Source organism: Misgurnus anguillicaudatus, chromosome 11, assembly GCF_027580225.2.
Source record: "Misgurnus anguillicaudatus chromosome 11, ASM2758022v2, whole genome shotgun sequence".
NCBI classification, from domain to species: domain Eukaryota; kingdom Metazoa; phylum Chordata; class Actinopteri; order Cypriniformes; family Cobitidae; genus Misgurnus; species Misgurnus anguillicaudatus.
The window spans coordinates 30,963,756-30,983,095 of NC_073347.2; the positions used below are offsets into that span (position 1 = coordinate 30,963,756).

The 19,340-nt window shown below is 38.5% G+C and overlaps 1 protein-coding gene across 1 annotated transcript in view; it reads right to left on the reverse strand.

The window, feature by feature from the left end:
- Window positions 1-19,340, reverse strand: part of anapc1 (anaphase promoting complex subunit 1) — a 74,061-nt gene that overhangs the window by 19,897 nt on the left and 34,824 nt on the right. Inside the window, exons 26-38 of the mRNA XM_073873531.1 lie at window positions 18,551-18,777; window positions 17,575-17,693; window positions 14,889-15,160; window positions 12,706-12,940; window positions 12,328-12,419; window positions 11,796-11,930; window positions 10,265-10,347; window positions 9,081-9,159; window positions 7,157-7,231; window positions 6,672-6,742; window positions 6,488-6,578; window positions 3,597-3,650; window positions 3,308-3,501 (exon numbers count right to left, since the gene is read on the reverse strand). Of these exons, the coding sequence (XP_073729632.1) occupies window positions 3,308-3,501; window positions 3,597-3,650; window positions 6,488-6,578; window positions 6,672-6,742; window positions 7,157-7,231; window positions 9,081-9,159; window positions 10,265-10,347; window positions 11,796-11,930; window positions 12,328-12,419; window positions 12,706-12,940; window positions 14,889-15,160; window positions 17,575-17,693; window positions 18,551-18,777 (1,727 nt within the window). The remainder of the gene's footprint in view (window positions 1-3,307; window positions 3,502-3,596; window positions 3,651-6,487; window positions 6,579-6,671; window positions 6,743-7,156; window positions 7,232-9,080; window positions 9,160-10,264; window positions 10,348-11,795; window positions 11,931-12,327; window positions 12,420-12,705; window positions 12,941-14,888; window positions 15,161-17,574; window positions 17,694-18,550; window positions 18,778-19,340) is intronic.

The following is a 19,340-nucleotide window of genomic DNA, read 5'->3' on the forward strand; positions in this document are numbered from 1 at the left end:
AAGTCTGTAGCACAGGAAAAGGGTTACAAAGGCTATTGTAATTTCCTTAAGTAAATTTAACAACTCAAGGTAATGGATAAAAGACGGAGGAAACGTTCAGCCATTTGGCGGTTATATTTAGCATCAACTCTTTCCCCACCAGCATTTTTGAAAAAAGTCGCCAGCCAGCGGCAGCATTTTTTATGATTTTCACAAATGTTAATGTTTATAAGTTGGGTAAAAGTCCCATCTACTGGATAATAGCGGATTATGGATTGCCCTAAAAACTTTGTCATTGGCAGCAAAGCGTTTTTTCTTAATTCAGGGTACTTTAGTAAACTCCAAATTAAAGGACCTTTCAAAGACTTTCCAGGTCCAATACCCTCAAATTTAAGGACTAAAGGTTACATCGGGTTACCTTTTAAGATACATTGTTACACAGTTCCCTATCGAGGGAACTAGCGCTGTGTCACTGCAGTGACACTTTGGCGACGCCTCCAGTGGTAAGTACGTCTTAACTTCAACCAATGGTGAGGCTTAACGACAAAGACAGGATGAAGCGGGAGCCAGGAAGTGTATCGCAATCTGAAATATTGCCAAAGACGGCATTACAGGGACGGAGGAAGTATGGCAAGGGAGACGCAGCGTCTCGTTCCGTTCTCAGGGAACAAGAATTACATACGTAACCCGAGACGTTTTCATGTGTCAAACACAACTATGCAAAAAAGCATTTGCATACAGAAGATATAAGCATTTAAAGCGAATAGTTTAGCACGTGTGCTTAAAAAGTCTAGAATTTGTATTATATTATTCTACACTACACAGGGAATAATATGGATTTTTTTTCAAGATAACTTCTTGCATAAAATAGATTCAAGCACTTTCAATGACCTGTATCTATGTATGTATATTTTCAAAAACTTCCCAGGGCCTTGAATTTTCCCCCCAGATTCACAAACTTTCAAGAAACCGTGGGAACCCTGTTAATTGACGGGATAACTCGTCAATGGCGGGGAAAGAGTTAAATAAACTCTCTGAACCAACTGATATATAACTAGGACTTTAAAGGTGCAGTGTTTAACTTATAGAAGGATCTCTTGACAAAAATGCAAAATAATATACATAACTATATAATCAATGGTGTATAAAGACCTTACATAATGAACTGTATTGTTTTTATGATCTTAGAAAGAGATGTTTTTATCTACATACAGGCGGGTCCCCTCATAGATATGTATAAAGGCTAGATGTCTCGCCCGTGCTGCTGGCCAATTGGGTGGAACGTCCACATTTGGCGGCCATATTACCACAGTGCGCTCGCTCACTCGTAGGTTTGTGTTTAATGGAGCATGTACTTTTAAATGACCATAACTTGCTATTTTTTTTACAGATTTTCAAAAGGTTTGGTTTGTTATAAACGTCCGAGATGTATCTATGACACTGCATACTTAATGAATAATTTTCATGAATCATGTAAAAGCATCCAGAATTATAGCCACGTTAACAATTCGCAATCTCACCACTAGATGACACTTAAAGTTACACACACCACCCTTAAAGGGGACATATTATGAAAATCTGACTTTTCCATGTTTAAGTGCTATAATTGAGTCCCCAGTGCTTCTATCAACCTAGACAATTTGAAAAAGATCAACCCAGTAACTTAGTTTTGGTAAACTAAGCATGTGACCACCCCTTAATTTGCACTATCAAACCACGACACTGCCATTTAGAGGCTGTTTGCACTTGGTATTGAGATGTGTTTTCGTCGATCGGATCACAAGTGGACGAGAGAGACACATTACGTTTACACCTGGTATTTAAATCCGTCTCTTTTGTCCACTTTCGACCGCTTCTGTGCTGAATACTATGAGGGGGTGGTCTGTGAGACGGTGGGCGAGTCTCTCTGCTGTCATTCAAACCCGAGCGGGAGTAATTATGAGTTTATATGGACGCAAACTAATATTATGTCGGAGTGCACTGCTTGTTTAGCAAGTAAACATACTGTACAATGTTTTGTACATGAGTATGTAAGAGCTTTCTTTGAATTTTCACCGCAATTGATGAAATAGGATCGCGCAACTTTCAACCGCTTTCAAAGCGAAACTACGGAGATCAGCCGCTTAGTTTTATCAATGAAAGGCTAAAAATAGCGCTGTTCACCGAATGTTCACGCCAGAAGTCAAAAAAGACGTAAAACTTGTGTTTAATACCTCAGATTAGATAAATGGGCGGAGAGAAGGCGGTCGCGTGTGGCTGTTCGAACGCATTCAACCACATGCGCGTTCCGCAACTCCAAAGCGATCCGATCGAAAGTGGGTTCGACCACCTCTGGATGTGGTTGAAAGTGGTCGAAAGTGGACGAGCTCAAAACGTTTTGAACACCGTTTACACCTGGCATTAACGTCGTCCACTTGTGATCCGATCGACGAAAACACATGTTAATGCCAAGTGTAAACAGCCTCTTAGTGCAGAGATCACCTCATTTGCATTTTAAAGGGCACACCCAAAAACAGCACATTTTTGCTCACACCTATAGTGTGGCAATTTTAACACGCTATAATAAATTATCTATATTATATTTTGAGCTAGAACTTAACATACGTACTCTGGGTGACACCAAAAATGTACTTTACATCTTGACTCTGCTTACTCTGTGAACAATAGTTTTATAAATCTCACTCAATCTAATTATTATTTTGGTAGAATGGAGAAGATTTATATTTACAATTTTATGCATTTGGCAGACGCTTTTATCAAAAGTGACTCATAGTGCAATTTTACAAGTTTGCTAGGTATCGAACCCACATCTTTTGTGCCGCAAAGGCTGGCCACACACGTGAAGATTTTAAGACTGATATGCACCTTCGGCAATCGAATGGGGGCTTGAGCTGATTAGTGTTTTACCGCAGCCGATTTTTTGTCCAAAAAACCCAGTGTGTGATGTCATTGTGAAAAATGTACTGCTCCTGAACGCGCTGAAGCCTCCCCGATCCCAAATCTTAAATATCAGACTTGTTCTTTATCGAGCTACATCTAACATTACTGCAATAGCCAATGAAAGTGTGCAAGCTTCAACCGGATGCATGCTTTTAAAGTTGAAATGAGACAACCACAAACATGATATGAAAAAGGGTATTTAAAAATGGTCTCGCGGTCTGGTCGAATCATCCAGTGTTTGTGCGTTCTGAGGATTATATTGTTCAAAATCGTTTGACACTGTCCCTATGTCTGTGGTCTCCCATGGATTTAAAATCGTTTAAGATGTAATAATCGTCCAGTGTGTCTCAGGCCTAACACAATGCTCTACCAGTAAGATCATACTAACCTCCCTCCGCCCAGGAAGAGCAGACCCAAAGCCATGTGATGGGCCATGTGGAAGCCGTAATTCATCTCACCAAATGTGCGTTTATGAAGGAATCGACACAGCTGCAACACTTTCAAGTTCCCCGAACCGGACATGACCATTGAAACGGCCAGGAGGACCATACTCAGACACGTCTGCAGGTTATACTGTCCGGTCTGGACCGTCCCAAACAAAAAATGCAATGTCAGTTGTGTGAACATGCATAAATGAGTTTATCAAAGAGGATTCAATAAATGCCGAAGCTGCTTACCACGGTAGCTGTAGACGTTGTCAGACACTGCATAAAGTTGCGGGCAAATTTGTACTGAAATACATCAGTGACAGACAAAACGAAACATTAAGATAACACTTTTAAAAACCACAATAAAGTGTTGCAGGGATGACATATTTAGCAAAAGTTAGTGGGACAAAAAGGCCATTCAATTTTCCATAGACACCTTTACTAGAAATAAAAGTGAACTACACCACCTGTCTATCAAGATCACATCACCACCAAAACTTTCAACAGCTCTTTTAAACTTTATTAAACACATTTAAAACATGTTTCCTGATAATAAAATACTCTGTGAATGAATCTTTGTTGGGGATTGAGCACTGATCTATATAAATGACTGGATTGCGTATGACGTCACAACTGTGAAGCCACCGCGCCGCCATGTTGGTATACCCAAACATCCTATTAAATAAATGGACGCGATCAGATTTTAATGATAAAACATCACTTAACTAGTCTTCGTTTTTATATCTGAAGTTACCCTGTACATTATTACAACACAAACGTCCTAAGCATGTACATAGTTACTTACTGAAAGTTGTACATTTTAGTTTTTAATCAGTTATTATACATTCATCTTCATTACTGTATAAGATCAGCAGACAGACCGCAGCATATTTAGTATTAATGATGTACGTGCTCATTCTGAAATCTAAATAAATAATCATACTTCTTACCCTATGTGTATACAATAATTAGCTGGTTTTGTAATTATGTTATCTAAACTTACAAGTTACCTAAACTTATTTAGAGAAATAACACTGACCGTGTAGCTGAATGTCAAAAAAAACTTTATTTATATCCGTGTCATTAACAGAATGCAGCAGACACACTCACCTTAACGGTTTTTTATAAATCCATTTTCCTGCCCGATTAAAACATAAACATAGCAAATAACACCAGAATTAAGTGTTAATTTATGTACACATATCCTAAAATTTATCTTGCGTGACTGATACGCTGTAAAGCGGGTGAATTTTAAAACATGATTTTGAATGGAAGTCAATGACGCTCTCTGCGGTTGGGTATACCAAGATGGCGGCTCGAACTCTGCGCAGGCTTCACCTCACGCTGTTACGTTTAGCGTTCTATGCGCAATCCAGTCATTTATATAGATCAGTGGGATTGAGTCATTTTTTACACAGACTTTACGGAAAATACACGGGAAATGCATACGGAATTTGTCCGGGATCATTTGATTTTTGGTTAATTCACACTGCCAGATTTGCAGAAATCTGTGTGTGCATTCACACACATACCGTAAATATCCCGGAAAGACACGTAAAGTGTTTCAAGTCTTGCACTTGGTAGTTTTTTTTCTCCACAGCTTATAAACCATTATCTCATGGATTTTTGTTTATGATAATACAGGGTTCCCACACCTTAGTTAACTTTAAATTCAAGGACCTTTCAAGGACTTTTCAGCTCAGATACCCTCAAATTCAAGGACTATATGTGGGGACACATTTCAAGTGAGAGCAAGGTTACATCGTGTTACCTTTTAAGATACATTGTTACAGTTCCCTTTTGAGGGAACTCGCGCTGTGTCACTGCGGTGACACTTTGGGAACGCCTCCAGGGGTAAGTGCGTCTGAATGTGTATAGCAAATTGAACCAATAGTGAGGCTTAACGACAAAGACAGGGTGACGCAGGAACCAGGAAGTATATCGCTATCTGAAATATTGCCAAAGACGACGTTACAGGGACGCAGGAAGTATGGCAAGGGAGACGCAGCATCTCGTTCCCTTCTCAAGGAACAACAGTTACATACGTAACCCGAGACGTTTTCATGTGTCAAACACAACTATGCAAAAAAGCATTTTGGTATAAATCAACATTCGCATACAGAAGATATAAGCATTTAAAGCAAACAGTTTAGCATGTATGCTTAAAAAGTCTAGAATTTTTATGATATTATCCTACACTTCCAGAAAACCTCTTGGATAAAATAGATTCAAGCACTTGTAATGACCTGTATTTATGTATGTATATTTTCAAAAACTTCCCAGGGCCTTGAATCCCCCCCCCAGTTTCACAAACTTTCAAGGATTTCAAGGACTTGTGGGAAGCCTGTAATACTATAAAGAAGCGTGTGACCTGCCATTCTAATATGCTGGTAAATGATCTCAGCTTCAGAGTGGATATTTGACTAGTTAAAGGTCTGTAGTCCCATGCAGCAACTTGTTAGCAACCCACCTTTTAAGACACTTTGGGGCGGTTTCCCGGACAGGGATTAGACTAGTCCTAGACTAAAACATTTTTAAGAGCTGTCCAAACTGAAAACAACTTGAACTGACATATCTTAAAATACATCAGTGCCCTTTGTTTCGCATCAAAATGCACACAGGTAATGTTTTTAGTAAGGCATGTTTGTTAAAACTAGTTATATTTCCTAATTAAACTAAGGCCTAGTCCTGGATTAAGATAACCCCTGTCCGGGAAACCGCCCCTTTAAAGCTTTAAAAAAAATCACGAGTGAGGGTATTACTAGACTGTTTTATATCACTGAACAAAACGTGAAAACATCTTGGGCTTATGTTAAACGAAAATCTTATTTAAAGAGTTTAACCAAAACCCCATTCAAAAAACCGATTGACTTCTGGACGATGGAACCAGAAGTGCTAACTTGCCTCCGGGTTTTACTTACAAAAATACGTCATCCCTGTGGCACTCTACTGTAGGAAACACCTGTGAGAGCCTCTTACAAAAGGTGTACTGTGGTGATTTCAATGCTATGGTATTTCATTATTTATTATGGCACCGAATCGAAAAAACATGCTATTTTTCAAGTCCAAACAAGCATGGAAACACTATGGTATTGACGTCGGCCATTTTTGTTATTGCTATAGGCAAAAATTTTTCATACCAGGCATTCAAATGCATCTGAATTTGCAGACCCAGCAAACCGAAACCCAACGGCCAGACAGCCTCCAGCGATAATGTAGTCATGAGCTTGTCTGTACCAAGAAAAACAGACATGTTAGTCATAATTAAATCAAACATTGATGGAAATACACATGAGAATGATTTGAACGCAGTATCTGACTCACACTAAGGTCTCCATGTTGAGATCTTCAGAGACGGCCGCCTGGTCCTGGTTTCCAATGTTCTCTTGGATGATCTGAAAACACAACGACTGTGTGATGAATGAAGTGTGACGGTGGCAATGCCAAAGTCAGCTCGTAATGTCTCTGACATTTGGCCATTTCATGCTAATAAAAGTATAAATTAACTATTCGCAATGTACAAATCGGTGTAAACATATTCAAAATGAGTCTGGGTCAGAATAAGGGAATTACCCAAATCTAAAACAACAGTATCAAGGTGAATGAACTTTATCATGAAAAAAAGACCTTCACATGACCTTCCTATTCCTCTCCTCTGTTGCTCAAGGACCAGCAGACCACCATAGCAGTGACTAAACCTTATGCAACAGTACCATTACAAAATGACTTCAACATGCAGAGAGGGAACTAAATTATGACCCAAGTCTATATGGTCAGCTTTCTCTAGCGAGCAGCCAATCAGCTTGTACCTGAGGGACGTTGCTTTTCACCCAATCTGCATTGGGAAAGATCTCATCCCACATGATCAGACATCTGGCCAGCGTCTGCAGAAAGAAGGAAATGCTTTGACAGTTACTAAACACTAAAAGCTACAAATAAACCTCCGTCGAATTGTCAACAGGCGTGTGCAAGGAAGTTTGTAAATGTTGTTCACTTCACTTTGCTTAATAAAGTAAACTATCTTCTAAAGCACTCAAAGACAATAAATAGTCAGTTTGGGCACTGCTCAAATCCCTGCTGTGCCACGCTGCGCCACTTACAAAGTTTAACATATGTGAAACAATAACATAATTTTTGTCTAAAATCATTAACTCATTCCCCGCCAGCATTTTTTGTGATTTTCACAAAAGTTTCACAAAATGCCTTCCAGAAAAATTTTCTTTTAAAAATATATAAACATACAAATATATCAAATGAAAGTACAGACCCTTTGCTTTCAAACACACAAACAAACAAACAAAAACGGGAAAAAATTTTTTTCATTCCATCTATATTTTTTCTCTGCTTATAAACTCTTAAATATGGGTATTTTTCATTAAAAAAAAAGAATTTGAGCAAAAAGCTGAAATAATTGCATTTTTGAGAAGAAATTTTGTTAGAGATCAGATTCGGAATGATTATTGAAACATACACAGAGTTTAAAATGAGTAAATAACATTTCGGCTTCAGTTTTTTCATAAATTGGATAACACATTTGTGACCCTGGACCACAAAACCAAAACCACACATCATTTAGACGAGATACAAGCATTTGAAAATCTGAAATCTAACAGTATATTCACACGGTGTGTAAGCGTTAACACTTCTCATTTACTTTTAATGGGTGATGTCATGTGTTACAAATTTAATTGTGGATCCACCAACGTTGCGTCACTGTCGTTGCTTGCAGCAAAAGTTGAACATTTCTCAACTTTTCAAGCGCAACATGTGCGTCAGCCAATAAGATGGCCTTATGCAAATAACCTAGTGCGAGCCAGCCAATTCCGTTTATGCAAGACCGGGAAACAAAAGAGCATGTGTTGCTGTCACTATGATTGGCTGTTGGCCACGCTTCAGACACGCCTTCGGTGAAGGGTTAATGCTTTCACCCCATGTGAATGTACCGTAAGGATGCAAAAAATCTGAATATTAAGAAAAATGCCTTTAAAGTTGTCCAAATGCTAAGGATAGCAACACATTTTATTAATAATAAACTTTTTTTTTTACATATTTACGATAGGAGCTTCAATAATATTCATGCAACATGATATTTATTTAATATCCTAATGATTTTTGACACTAAAAATGTATCAATGTATTGTTGGCTATTACTACGTGCTACTTACGATTGGTTTTATGGTCCAGGGTCACATTTGCTATTTTTACCATCTGACATAAGACCTAAACAATTGTGTTTGCATTAATACGTGCCAATAGATGCATGTTAATTTTGTTTTGTTTCTGACCATTCAGGCTCTTTTCAGTGCATGTACACAATAAGCCAACAATTGCATGATAAACATCAAACAAGCATCATACTGATATCTTAAAGTCTATTACTTTTACACGAACATCAAGCACGTCTCTATTTTTGCATTTATCTTATATCTCTCGTAATGCATCATGAGATTGTCTTTTTATGCAATCCTACCTAAAACATGGCTGAAAGAAGATATCTTTAAAGACAACAAAGTCATACTGGCTATTTTATTGGAACAGCCATCATGTCAGGAGGACTATATCGACTGCACCTTACTAGGTTTAAATACCCTGGAACCAAAATAAGGTTCCTGTTGGTTAACAAGTCAATTAGGCTGTGCTGAACTGACCTATATGTTGTCTTTATAAACAAGGTGTTAATGTGTAAGTGTATGAGCCCAAAGGTCAAAACGACCCTTCTGCCGGCCCTCTCACCCTTAACAGCAGAAACTCGGGTTTAATGAAGTCCAGCAGGAACATGGTGTCAGGGGCTTTCAACCATTCAGCGATAGACCTGGAAAAGTCCACAGAGACTGATAATGTCAAATAGGTGCCTTATATAAGCAGTGCCTTATATCACATAGGGCTTAAAACTAACTTGTGACTTGAGCTTGAACTGAACTGGCCATGAAAAATATTTAAGTAACACTATGCAATATGGTAGTATGGTGATTGACACTGCTGATTTTTAATTTAAAGGGGACATATGATGAAAATCTGACTTTTCCATGCTTTAGTGCTATAATTGGGTCCCCAGTGCTACGATCAAACTAGAAAATGTGAAAAAGATCAATCCAGTAACTTTGTTTTGGTAAATCATTATCTGCAAGCATGTGAAAAATAGGTAAATGAAATTTGGCTCCCCTTGTGATGTCACAAGGGGATAATACTGACCCTTAATCTGCACTAACCAACCACGGTGCTTCCATTTAGTGCAGAGATCAGCTCATTTGCATGTTAAAAGACAACCCCAAAACGACACATTTTTGCTCACACCTACAAAGTGTCAACTTTAACATGTTATAATAAATTATCTATATGGTATTTTGAGCTTAAACTTCACATACGTACCCTGGGGACACCAAAGATTTATTTGACATCTTAAGTCTTGTGAAATGTTCCCTTTAAGGCCCTGCTTCCAGCACATCAAATGCTTTATTTTTGAATTTTAATACTGTGTCTTGACCAGAAGCAATGAGATAAAGCAACAAGTGTTCAAAGCGTGTTATTTCCATTTATGCAAATCTTAAGAATTTTTACTCTAATCTTAAACGGACGTGACAATCGACAGTAAAATCTTACTGGTTCAGAATCTCTCGTAACATGTATATTAATAGCCACATACTGTAAAAATGTCGTTTGACGCGAACATTTTTCTTTCTTTTGCTTCAATAATTGCTAATGAAAGAGGAAGTTAGACAATGTCATCAAAGGGCCTGTTACTATATAAAAAAATATCTTTTAGTTACGAGTATTTGATGATACTTGCTACTGTTAGTTTGTGACAGGTGTATGGACTCTAGGTATATGGTGTCTGGTTAGGTGTAATCTAAACATTAGCCTGCTATTTGTTGCTTTATTAAGAGATGAAATTAAACTGAATACGAACCAAAACTCACCTATTATTCGTTTTCAAGTAGATCATGGCTAAGGCAAGCGTTGCACCAGGACAAGTCACATCCACATTGATAGTGTCTCCTTCCTTTAAAAAAATAGCAAAAACTATTGCCTTTGAATATGCAGTCAAAACAATGTTTAACATTGCATACTGTGCACAACACTATTTTCTATTAATAAAAGCAGTATGTTAAAGGATTAGTCCATTTTCTTAAAAATAATTTACTCACCACCATGTCATTGAAAATGTCGATGTCTTTCTTTGTTCAGACAAGAAATTATGTTTTTTGAGGAAAACATTCCAGGATGTTTCTCATTTTAATGGACCCCAACACTTAACAGTTTTAATGCAGTTTAAAATGGCAGTTTCAAAGGACTCCAAACGATCCCAAACGAAGCATAACGGCGCATTCACACGGAGCGTAAGCGTTAACGCTTAACGGAAGGCTTGTCTGAAGCGTGGCCAACAGCCAATCACAGTGGCCGCTACACATGCTCCGTTATTCCATAAACGTAATTGGCTGGCTCTGTCTAGGTAATTTGCATAAGGCGATCTGATTGGCTGCCGCACGCGTTGCCGCTTGAAAAGTTGAGAAATGTTCAACTTCTGCCGCGAGCAACGGCACTGACGCGGCGCCGACGGATCCACAATTTAGTTTGGCAACGCATGACGTCACCCATTAAAAGTGAATGGGAAGCGTTAACGCTGACGCCCCGTGTGAATGCGCCGTAAGGGTCTAATCTAGCGAACTGATTGTCATTTTTGGCAAGAAAAACTTTTGTAATGACGTCAAAAGGTCACATGTTAGATATAGTAAACGCACATTTGTGGACCATTATAAACAATAAATTGACACAAAGACATTAATTAGTATCACTCGACATACAACAACATCGGAATGGTCCTCTTTCTACACACTTGAAAACACTGGGGCATAGTTTCGCATATGTCATCGGTGACCTTTTGACGGATTACGTGAGGTCGCGCTGGTGCGTCACACGACCGGAGGAAGACGAGAAGCTGTGGTTTAAAAGTGCATATTTTCCACCCTTCTTGCCGAAAATGACAATTGTTTCGCTAGATAAGACCCTTATGCCTCGTTTGAGATCGTTTAGAGTCCTTTGAAACTGCAATTTTAAACTGCATTAAAACTGTTAAGTGTTGGGGTCCATTAAAGTCTTTTAAAATAAGAAAAATCCTGGAATGTTTTCCTCAAAGAACATAATTACTTCTCGACTGAACAAAAAGAAAGACGTCATCAACATTTTGAATGACATGGTGGTGAGTAAATTATCAGGATTTTTTTTTTAATATCCTTTAATATCTCCATCTGAACTTAACCGCACTTCTTTCACCAGTTCAAAACTCTCAAAAATATGTTACAGTAATGTGAAAAAGCATAAAAATAATAATAAAGCATCCAACAATAACCCATGTAGATCTGTATTTGAGTATTGCGAGAGGTGTGGCATCTTTCCCAGCACATGAAAAGCCACAGGTGAGTTTTACATTTGAATGAGTTGTAACTGCACCTTAATCTGATAGCTTGGAGACTTGTGTTTCTCTCTGTTGATGCCAGCATGTGTACGCCGGTGTCCTCCGACCATATACTGATAGAGCTGCTCGGGAACGTTGAGGTCGGTCATTCCGATCAAATTACTGCCGTGCTGGAAGACAGAAAACAGACTGCTCAGCGTGGGAAAAACTCTAAAACTGTACTCTCACTGATACACATAAATAATACATATGCCACGCTTGCTTTCCCTCAAAAGATAATAAATACTGACTCATACTTTAAAAACACTTTGAAAAGTTGAACACTGAAATTATGGTGTACATTAGCTTAGTTTGTAGTGGAAAATTGTTCATATGCACTATTCTGAATGAAATATGCCTTGAATGAAATATGGGTACGTAGAAGGATAAAGCCATTATTTACAGCACTACTACCCTACTACAAAGATAGTAGTATACTTATAAGCTAAAAAAAAAAAAAGTTACGGCAGAATAAAATCAGGACAACATTTGGAAAATGTTTTGGAAACATAAAAAACTAAATCTCACCCCAAGGCAGACCATGCCAAGTGCCAACCCTGCTGCTAGAGAATAAGACTCTCTGTCTGTACAATACTCCATCTCAGGACCCGGAGGACGGCCTACATAACAACACACACAAACACATTTACAAGTTACAAATAACACAACAAACTCATTCAGTGAATGAATCCGAATAAAAACTAAAAGTAAATTTTCATGTTTTGAAAACAGTATTTTGTAAAGAAATCAAAATGTATAACCCGCATTTATTACAAATGATGTTAAAAACACCACATGATCCTTAGACACTAATAATGCAAGTTAACATTAGAATCCCCCCCCCCCCAAAAAAATGACACTAAAACTAAATTACAAAAATAAGAACCCAAATCTGACTAAACTAACCGATCTCAGCCAGCAACACTTCAGCGTTGTGCCGGTGTCCGGTACCCTGGTAGACCAGACCGATGCCGACCACAGCGGCCACCTGAACACTGTGCGGCACGTCCAGCTCGGTTGAAGTGGGCGGCAGCAGCGCGGGGATGTGGATGCTTAGCAGGCGGGTGATGGACATATCCATGGTGCCTAGTTTGGCAGCAGATACGCCGAGCAAAAGCCCGATGCTCGTCATTTCGTGACCCTAATATGGGGGAAATGAGATAAGAATGTTAAAACGGTTCTGTTATACATGTTAGTGAGCTTCCTAAGTAGGCAGCATTTTAAAAGATCATATGTTTATTCCAAACACATTTGCAAATAATAAAGCAGCATCACATGTACAGCAGGGAAAATAAATATTTGACACATCATGTATCAGTAAGAGGATTTCTAAGATTTAGACCAGATGTAGCCATCAAGCCAAATATGGAACTAATACAAAAAAATCAGAACATTTAAGTATACAAGTTAAGTCATAATAAAGTGAAATGACACAGGGAGAATAAGTATTGAACACACTTTATTTAATGCTTTGTAGAAAAGCCTTTGTTGGTGAATACAGCTTCTGTGCTTATAACCATTCCCATTAAAAATGCTTTTCAACGATAAGATTATGAAGATCTTGAAAGAGTTCTTTGCTTTTACCCATCATGAAGTCTTTCCTGCGTGCCTAAGAAGCCTTTATAGGCCATCAATTAGGACTAAGGCAGATAATATCAATTAGTACTGATAGTGGGCAGGGTTTCTCTCTCAATACTGACAGATTTCAGGTGATCTCCTGGCTTTCTATGCCATTTTGCACCTTGTTTTGTTCATGTGTTCAATACTTTTTCCCTGTGTCATTTCACTTTATTCATTATGACTCAACTTGTATACTTAAATGTTCTGATTTCTTTGTTAAAAAAAAGACATTTAAAATTTAAAGACATTACTATTTTGCCCAACATTTGTCTATTTTTATACCTATGCATGACACATAATTGGCATTTCAACATTAATCTCTCAAAGAAAAAGAAACAATGTATTTAATATCATCTAATGTCTAACGATCATCATTTGATTCACTCTCTCTATTCAGCCTGAGAATGTGAATGCAAGTGAAGTGCGCACACACTTCATTCATTGATTAAAGGCACTCATTCATTCATTCATTTTCGTGTTTGTATTAAGTACAACAGGATGTTTTTCTATCAGATTCTTGTAAAACCGGCACAGGCACTATGAGAGACTAGAAAGCGTGGCCGCAGATCTTAGTGTGGGAGAGGGCAGTGTAAACACCACGCTAGCTCAAGGCTCGATATAGCTTATAGATTACAGATACGCTCAACGACCACAGAAAGTATCAACAAAGCCTGACCTGACTGGAAATGAGAGAACAGCACACGTTAATGCCCTGTGAACTGTCAGAGTGAAACTCAGCTCTACGTTTGCCTTTCATGTGAGAAAAACAACAGGATGAGAGCAAAAAACCCAAAAACATGCAAACCCGACAACTCCAATGCTACAAATGGAGAGATAAGAGAATCAGGCGGAAAGGAGGAAGTGATTTTGGGAAAAGAGTCTCTCTGTTCTCTGGGTCAAAGACTAATGCTTCACTTGAAGAAGAATTGCCATGTCGGAGGGTAAAATTCAAACAAAGACGTTAAGCTTGCTTGTACATTATACTCCATTGCTGTGTCCAAATTTCATTACGTTAAATTTGATTTTTCACTTAATTTTGTTTACAAAACTCAACTAAAACTTAATATGGCAAGTTTTACAATGCCCCAAAACAGGAATCAAATCAAGATGTCCATTATGGATAAGCGTAGGCGACAGACCCTGAGGCTAGTTATTATAGTGTAGAAAGTTTTCATTTTTGGCTGAACTATTCCTTTTAAAGGCGGGGTGCATGATCTCTGAAAGCCAATGTTGACATTTGAAATCACAAAAAACATGCCCTACCCCAATAGAATCTGAACCTTCTTTTAATAGACCCGTCCCACACAAACGCAACCCAGGCAACGATGTCAGTTAGTAGACACGCCTCTTACTGCTTACTGGCTACAATTGTGTTTTGGTACTCGGCCCGACTCCATTTTCCAAAGCGTTTTTCACAAATTGTGCACCCCGCCTTTAATTACGCTCTATGGCTAATGCTGACAACTAACCTTGGTGAGGTAGTCATGGATGTTGAGTGTTGCTAGTTTGGTCAGGTGGCCATTGAGGCCCAGAGCCATGAGGAACCCTGCGTACTCATTGGCGAGGTCGGCGCTTTTGGGTTTATTGTAGGCAATCCAGGCTGATTCCACTTGGGAGGCGGGAGCGATTTTTAGTCCGGCTGCAACTCCGTTATGAAAGCTCGGCCAGCAGGTCATGTTGGGCGGCACGTCAATGTTGCCACTGTTCAAGTCCACCATTGTGTTTCTAGGAGGAGCCCGACCTTAGAAAGGACAAAAAAAGGACAGTATAAGTAATATGTACAGAAAATTAAAGAATTATTTATGACCGATTAATATGACAAGTTAAAAGAAAGAAATATTGTCTACAGACTTTTCTATCCTTAAAGGGATAGTTCACTCAAAAATGAAAATAATGTAATTAATGAGTCACCCTCATGTCGTTCCAAACTCGTAAGACCTCCGTTCATCTTCGAAACAAAGTTTAAGATGTTTTATATTTAGTCCGAGAGCTTGTTGACCCTTTATTGAAAATCTACATACGGTGTACTGTCCATGTCCAGAAATGTAATTAAAAAAACATCATCAAAGTAGTCCATGTGACATCAGTGGGTCAGTTAGAATGTGTTGAAGCATCGAAAATACATATTGGTCAAAAAATAACAAAAATTACGACTTTATTCAGCATTGTCTTCTCTTACGCGTCTGTTGTGAAGGGCATACCCGAGACTAAAGTCAAGTGACGCAAATGACGTGTTATCCTCAGACATGTTTGCAAAGTTTTTTTTTCTCAAACTTACAGCGTGCATCTCCCTCAGACTGTAAACGAAGCCCGGGCGCAAAAAAAAACCTGCTGGGGCGCACCATATAACACGTCAGCCCCGTCGTACGTCAGAAGGCCATGCTAAATAAAGTCGTTTTTTGTACCAAAATGTATTTTCAATGCTTCAACACATTCTAACTGATTTACTGATGTCACGTGGACTACTTTGATCATGTTTTTATTACCTTTCTGGACGTGGACAGTATATCCGTACATAAATTTTCAATGAAGGGCCAACAAGCTCTCGGACCAAATACAAAACATCCCAAACTGTGCCCCGAAGATGAACGGAGGTCCCACGAGCCTGGAACGACATGAGGGCGAGTCACCAATGACATAATCATCATTTTTGGGTGAACTTACCCTTTAATTTGTGAATGGCCTGTAAATGACATGAATTATTGCTGCCCTGACGGTCTGGTCAAGTAATCATTTGTATGAGAAATCATTTGTACTGCATATGTATCTGTGCTTGGATATGATCTGGAAGCTGCACGCAGTTCACAAAGACGCGCGTGTGTGCGCAAGATGATGCGGCCCGGCTGCGTCTTGTGCGCATCCAGACAGACATTCGATGATCTCCTCTGTCCTAGACCCTGACCATAAACATCTTCTTAACAAAAAAAAAACGTTTTGAAACGTGTCTCACTGTGGTAGATGAAAAAGACAATTCACTCTCTTTGGATATTAATCCTCTAGACTGATCGTGTGCTCTTTAATAATGTAATGTTGCATGAAAATTTTATAACTGTAAAAAATTTATTTTTACTCAATGACAATTTAAAAATTAAATCTTATCAGTTAATGGTTAATGTTCAGTTAACAAGCTGTGTTTGTTGGTCAGGAAAATTACCTATAATGACCATCCCTAGCCAAAACATAAAAACTGAATTGATATATGTTTTTTTACACCTTAGCAGGAAGGCATAGCTTATAGCAATATCACTACAACAAGAATGTTGTAAATGTGCATACCGCAATAGTTTGCAATAATAAAGTATTTTTATACTTGAAAAGTTTATGTATAATTGTGTTGAATTTTCTGTTTGCTCTGATGATCATAAAAAATGTAAAACATGTTTTATCACATTATTTGGCAAGATATCACATCTCTCTACTTTTTTATCTTGCAGCCCTACCGCTACCCAAGGTTACTTTAAGAAATACTGGGAAGTTAACAAAACCATACATTTGTTCTCAAATAGCTAGCTTCCAGTAAAAGATTGAATGAACTTAATTTAGACTACATCTGCAACCCTGTGACCCATTATGGTGTTGCTTTTGAATTCCCTTTCTTGGATTATAATTTTATCTATCTAATTTGATGTTAAAAGTCATCTTTATTTCATCAAAACAAAAATGTAAGGCTATTCTGAGACATCCCACATTTTGGAAACAATTAAAAACTTCCAAACCTTACACAAAACAAACAGCACATAAAGCAACTCATATAATATTTCATTTGACCTAATTTGTTTGACTAAAAATATTTTGAGGTTAATTAACCTTTTGATGAAAAAGCTGACTTCAGATTTCCAGGCCCTATTTTGCAGACTATTCGTGGAAAGTGCCGCCTACATTAAGAATGTGATGTGTTTCAAATTACACAGGAAAATAAGTTTGTTATAAAAACAGCATTGAGCATTAATTATTACTATTGTGCAACACTGCAAAATCTTTGGACTCGAGTGTCAGTATGGGAAAGTCGTTTAAAAAATGAAAATGAAAAAGAGTAAGAGATGTACAGTAACACCCTCTGTGGTGGGATCGGTATGAGGCTTGTTTCGTCTTGCTAACCCTATAAAGCCATTCATTAGGGAACTTTAAAGTATGGGTGGTGGTTAATGACAGTACCAGTCAGGTTGAGTTTGGGCACAGGGAGTGGTTCGGTTGGCACAGGGTGATATGAGAAGAGAGTGAAGAGCCCTCGCCCGACAGGAAGAGCCATGGTGCGCTGACACAACTGCAGTAGCCTGTAAAGAAAGCCTGTAGTCTTAAAATCCTATATAACTGACTTATGAGCCAAACATTAAGAACACACTACAGTTGTTGATTTTTAAAGGCACATTTGCTCTTACATTTATAATAATGACAGAGGCTGTTTAGGTTTTTTGTCCAGTGTAAATATTACACAGTTAGAATGAGGGCTATCATCGATTATGTTAACATATGAAACTTAAATATGAGGTAGAAATTAAATACATAAACAGGGGAGAGAAAACTCAAAATTAAAGGGAATTTAGCTTATTCACCTTTTCCCCAGAGTTAGATAAGTCCATAAATACCTTTCTCATCTCCGTGCGTGGTGTAACTCTGTCTGATGCAGCCCCCGCTAGCTTAGCTTAGCACAAAGACTGGAAGTGAATGGCTCCAGCTAGCAAACTGCTCCCAATAAGTGACAAAATAACACAAACATTTTCCTCTTTTTGTGTTGTGATTGGTATAGTCACACCGTGTACTCCGGAGTCTCACTCCGCCCAAGTAGCAGTGCTTCGTCTTCTGAGAATATTGTTCCCAGTATGTATACTGTTAAGATAGATGTCTCATATGACCTTGTTATTTGTACACGGTGTGACTATACAAATCACAACACATAAATATTTATTGGAAGCAGTTTGCTAGCTGGAGCCATTCACTTCCAGTCTTTGTGCCAAGCTAAGCTAGCAGGGGCTGCGTCAGACAGAGTTACAGCACGCACGGAGATGACAAAAGGTATGTATAGACTTATCTAACTCTGGGGGATACGGTGAATAAGCTAAATTCCCAAAATGTGGACGTGTTCCTTTAAGAAACATGGAGTCATGACGGTGGACTAACTGAGCATACTCACTTGTTCTCTTTCTCCTCAATGTACTCGTGGTCACTGACTTCAGGCAGGTGGGGCACATTGACCCGTACAGGTCTGGAGCTCTGAAGTAGACGTCTGACTTCCTGTACCCTCAGGTCCTGACTCCAGATCAAGCCCATCACATCTGGGTGCAGGTCCGTCATACCGTCCTCCTCCTCATCTGCTTCGTTGGTGACTGGCGGCTCTAACATCACATTCAGACCTACAGCCTACACAAAACACATGGTGTTAATGCATTTTATATGCCTACTGTAAATAACTGCAATTATAACATTATACATCAAATGAAGAGTTTGGTTCCAAAACGCAATAAATGCCATAAAAAAAATGTGTGACCTCCAAAATCAGTATTGTATCTGGTCAGTATTAGAAAGTAAATTCTTCATTTTAAGCAAAATCCAATATCTGCTGTGCTATTCTGTCATATTTTCTCCCTTTTTTCCAAACTGCGACAAACGCCAGTCCTCCTTCTCTGCGCACCATTCCACGCATTGTAAACAATAAGGGCGGCACTTTGAATTTACACAGAATCCTAGTTTTCCTCATCTACTATGTACTTCGTGATCAATAAACAAACAAAAACAAAATAATAATTTGTTGGCATTGACCTGTGGTGTTTTTCTGTGGCGGGGAAGAAACCTAAGCCAACAAAATCTAATCATTTATGTGGGAGGCATCAAGTTTCTGTCATGCTAACACATTGACCCCAGGGAATCTTATGAAAAACTTTCCATTATTTCACTCGAAGTCAATAAAAACCAAGCAGGACCAA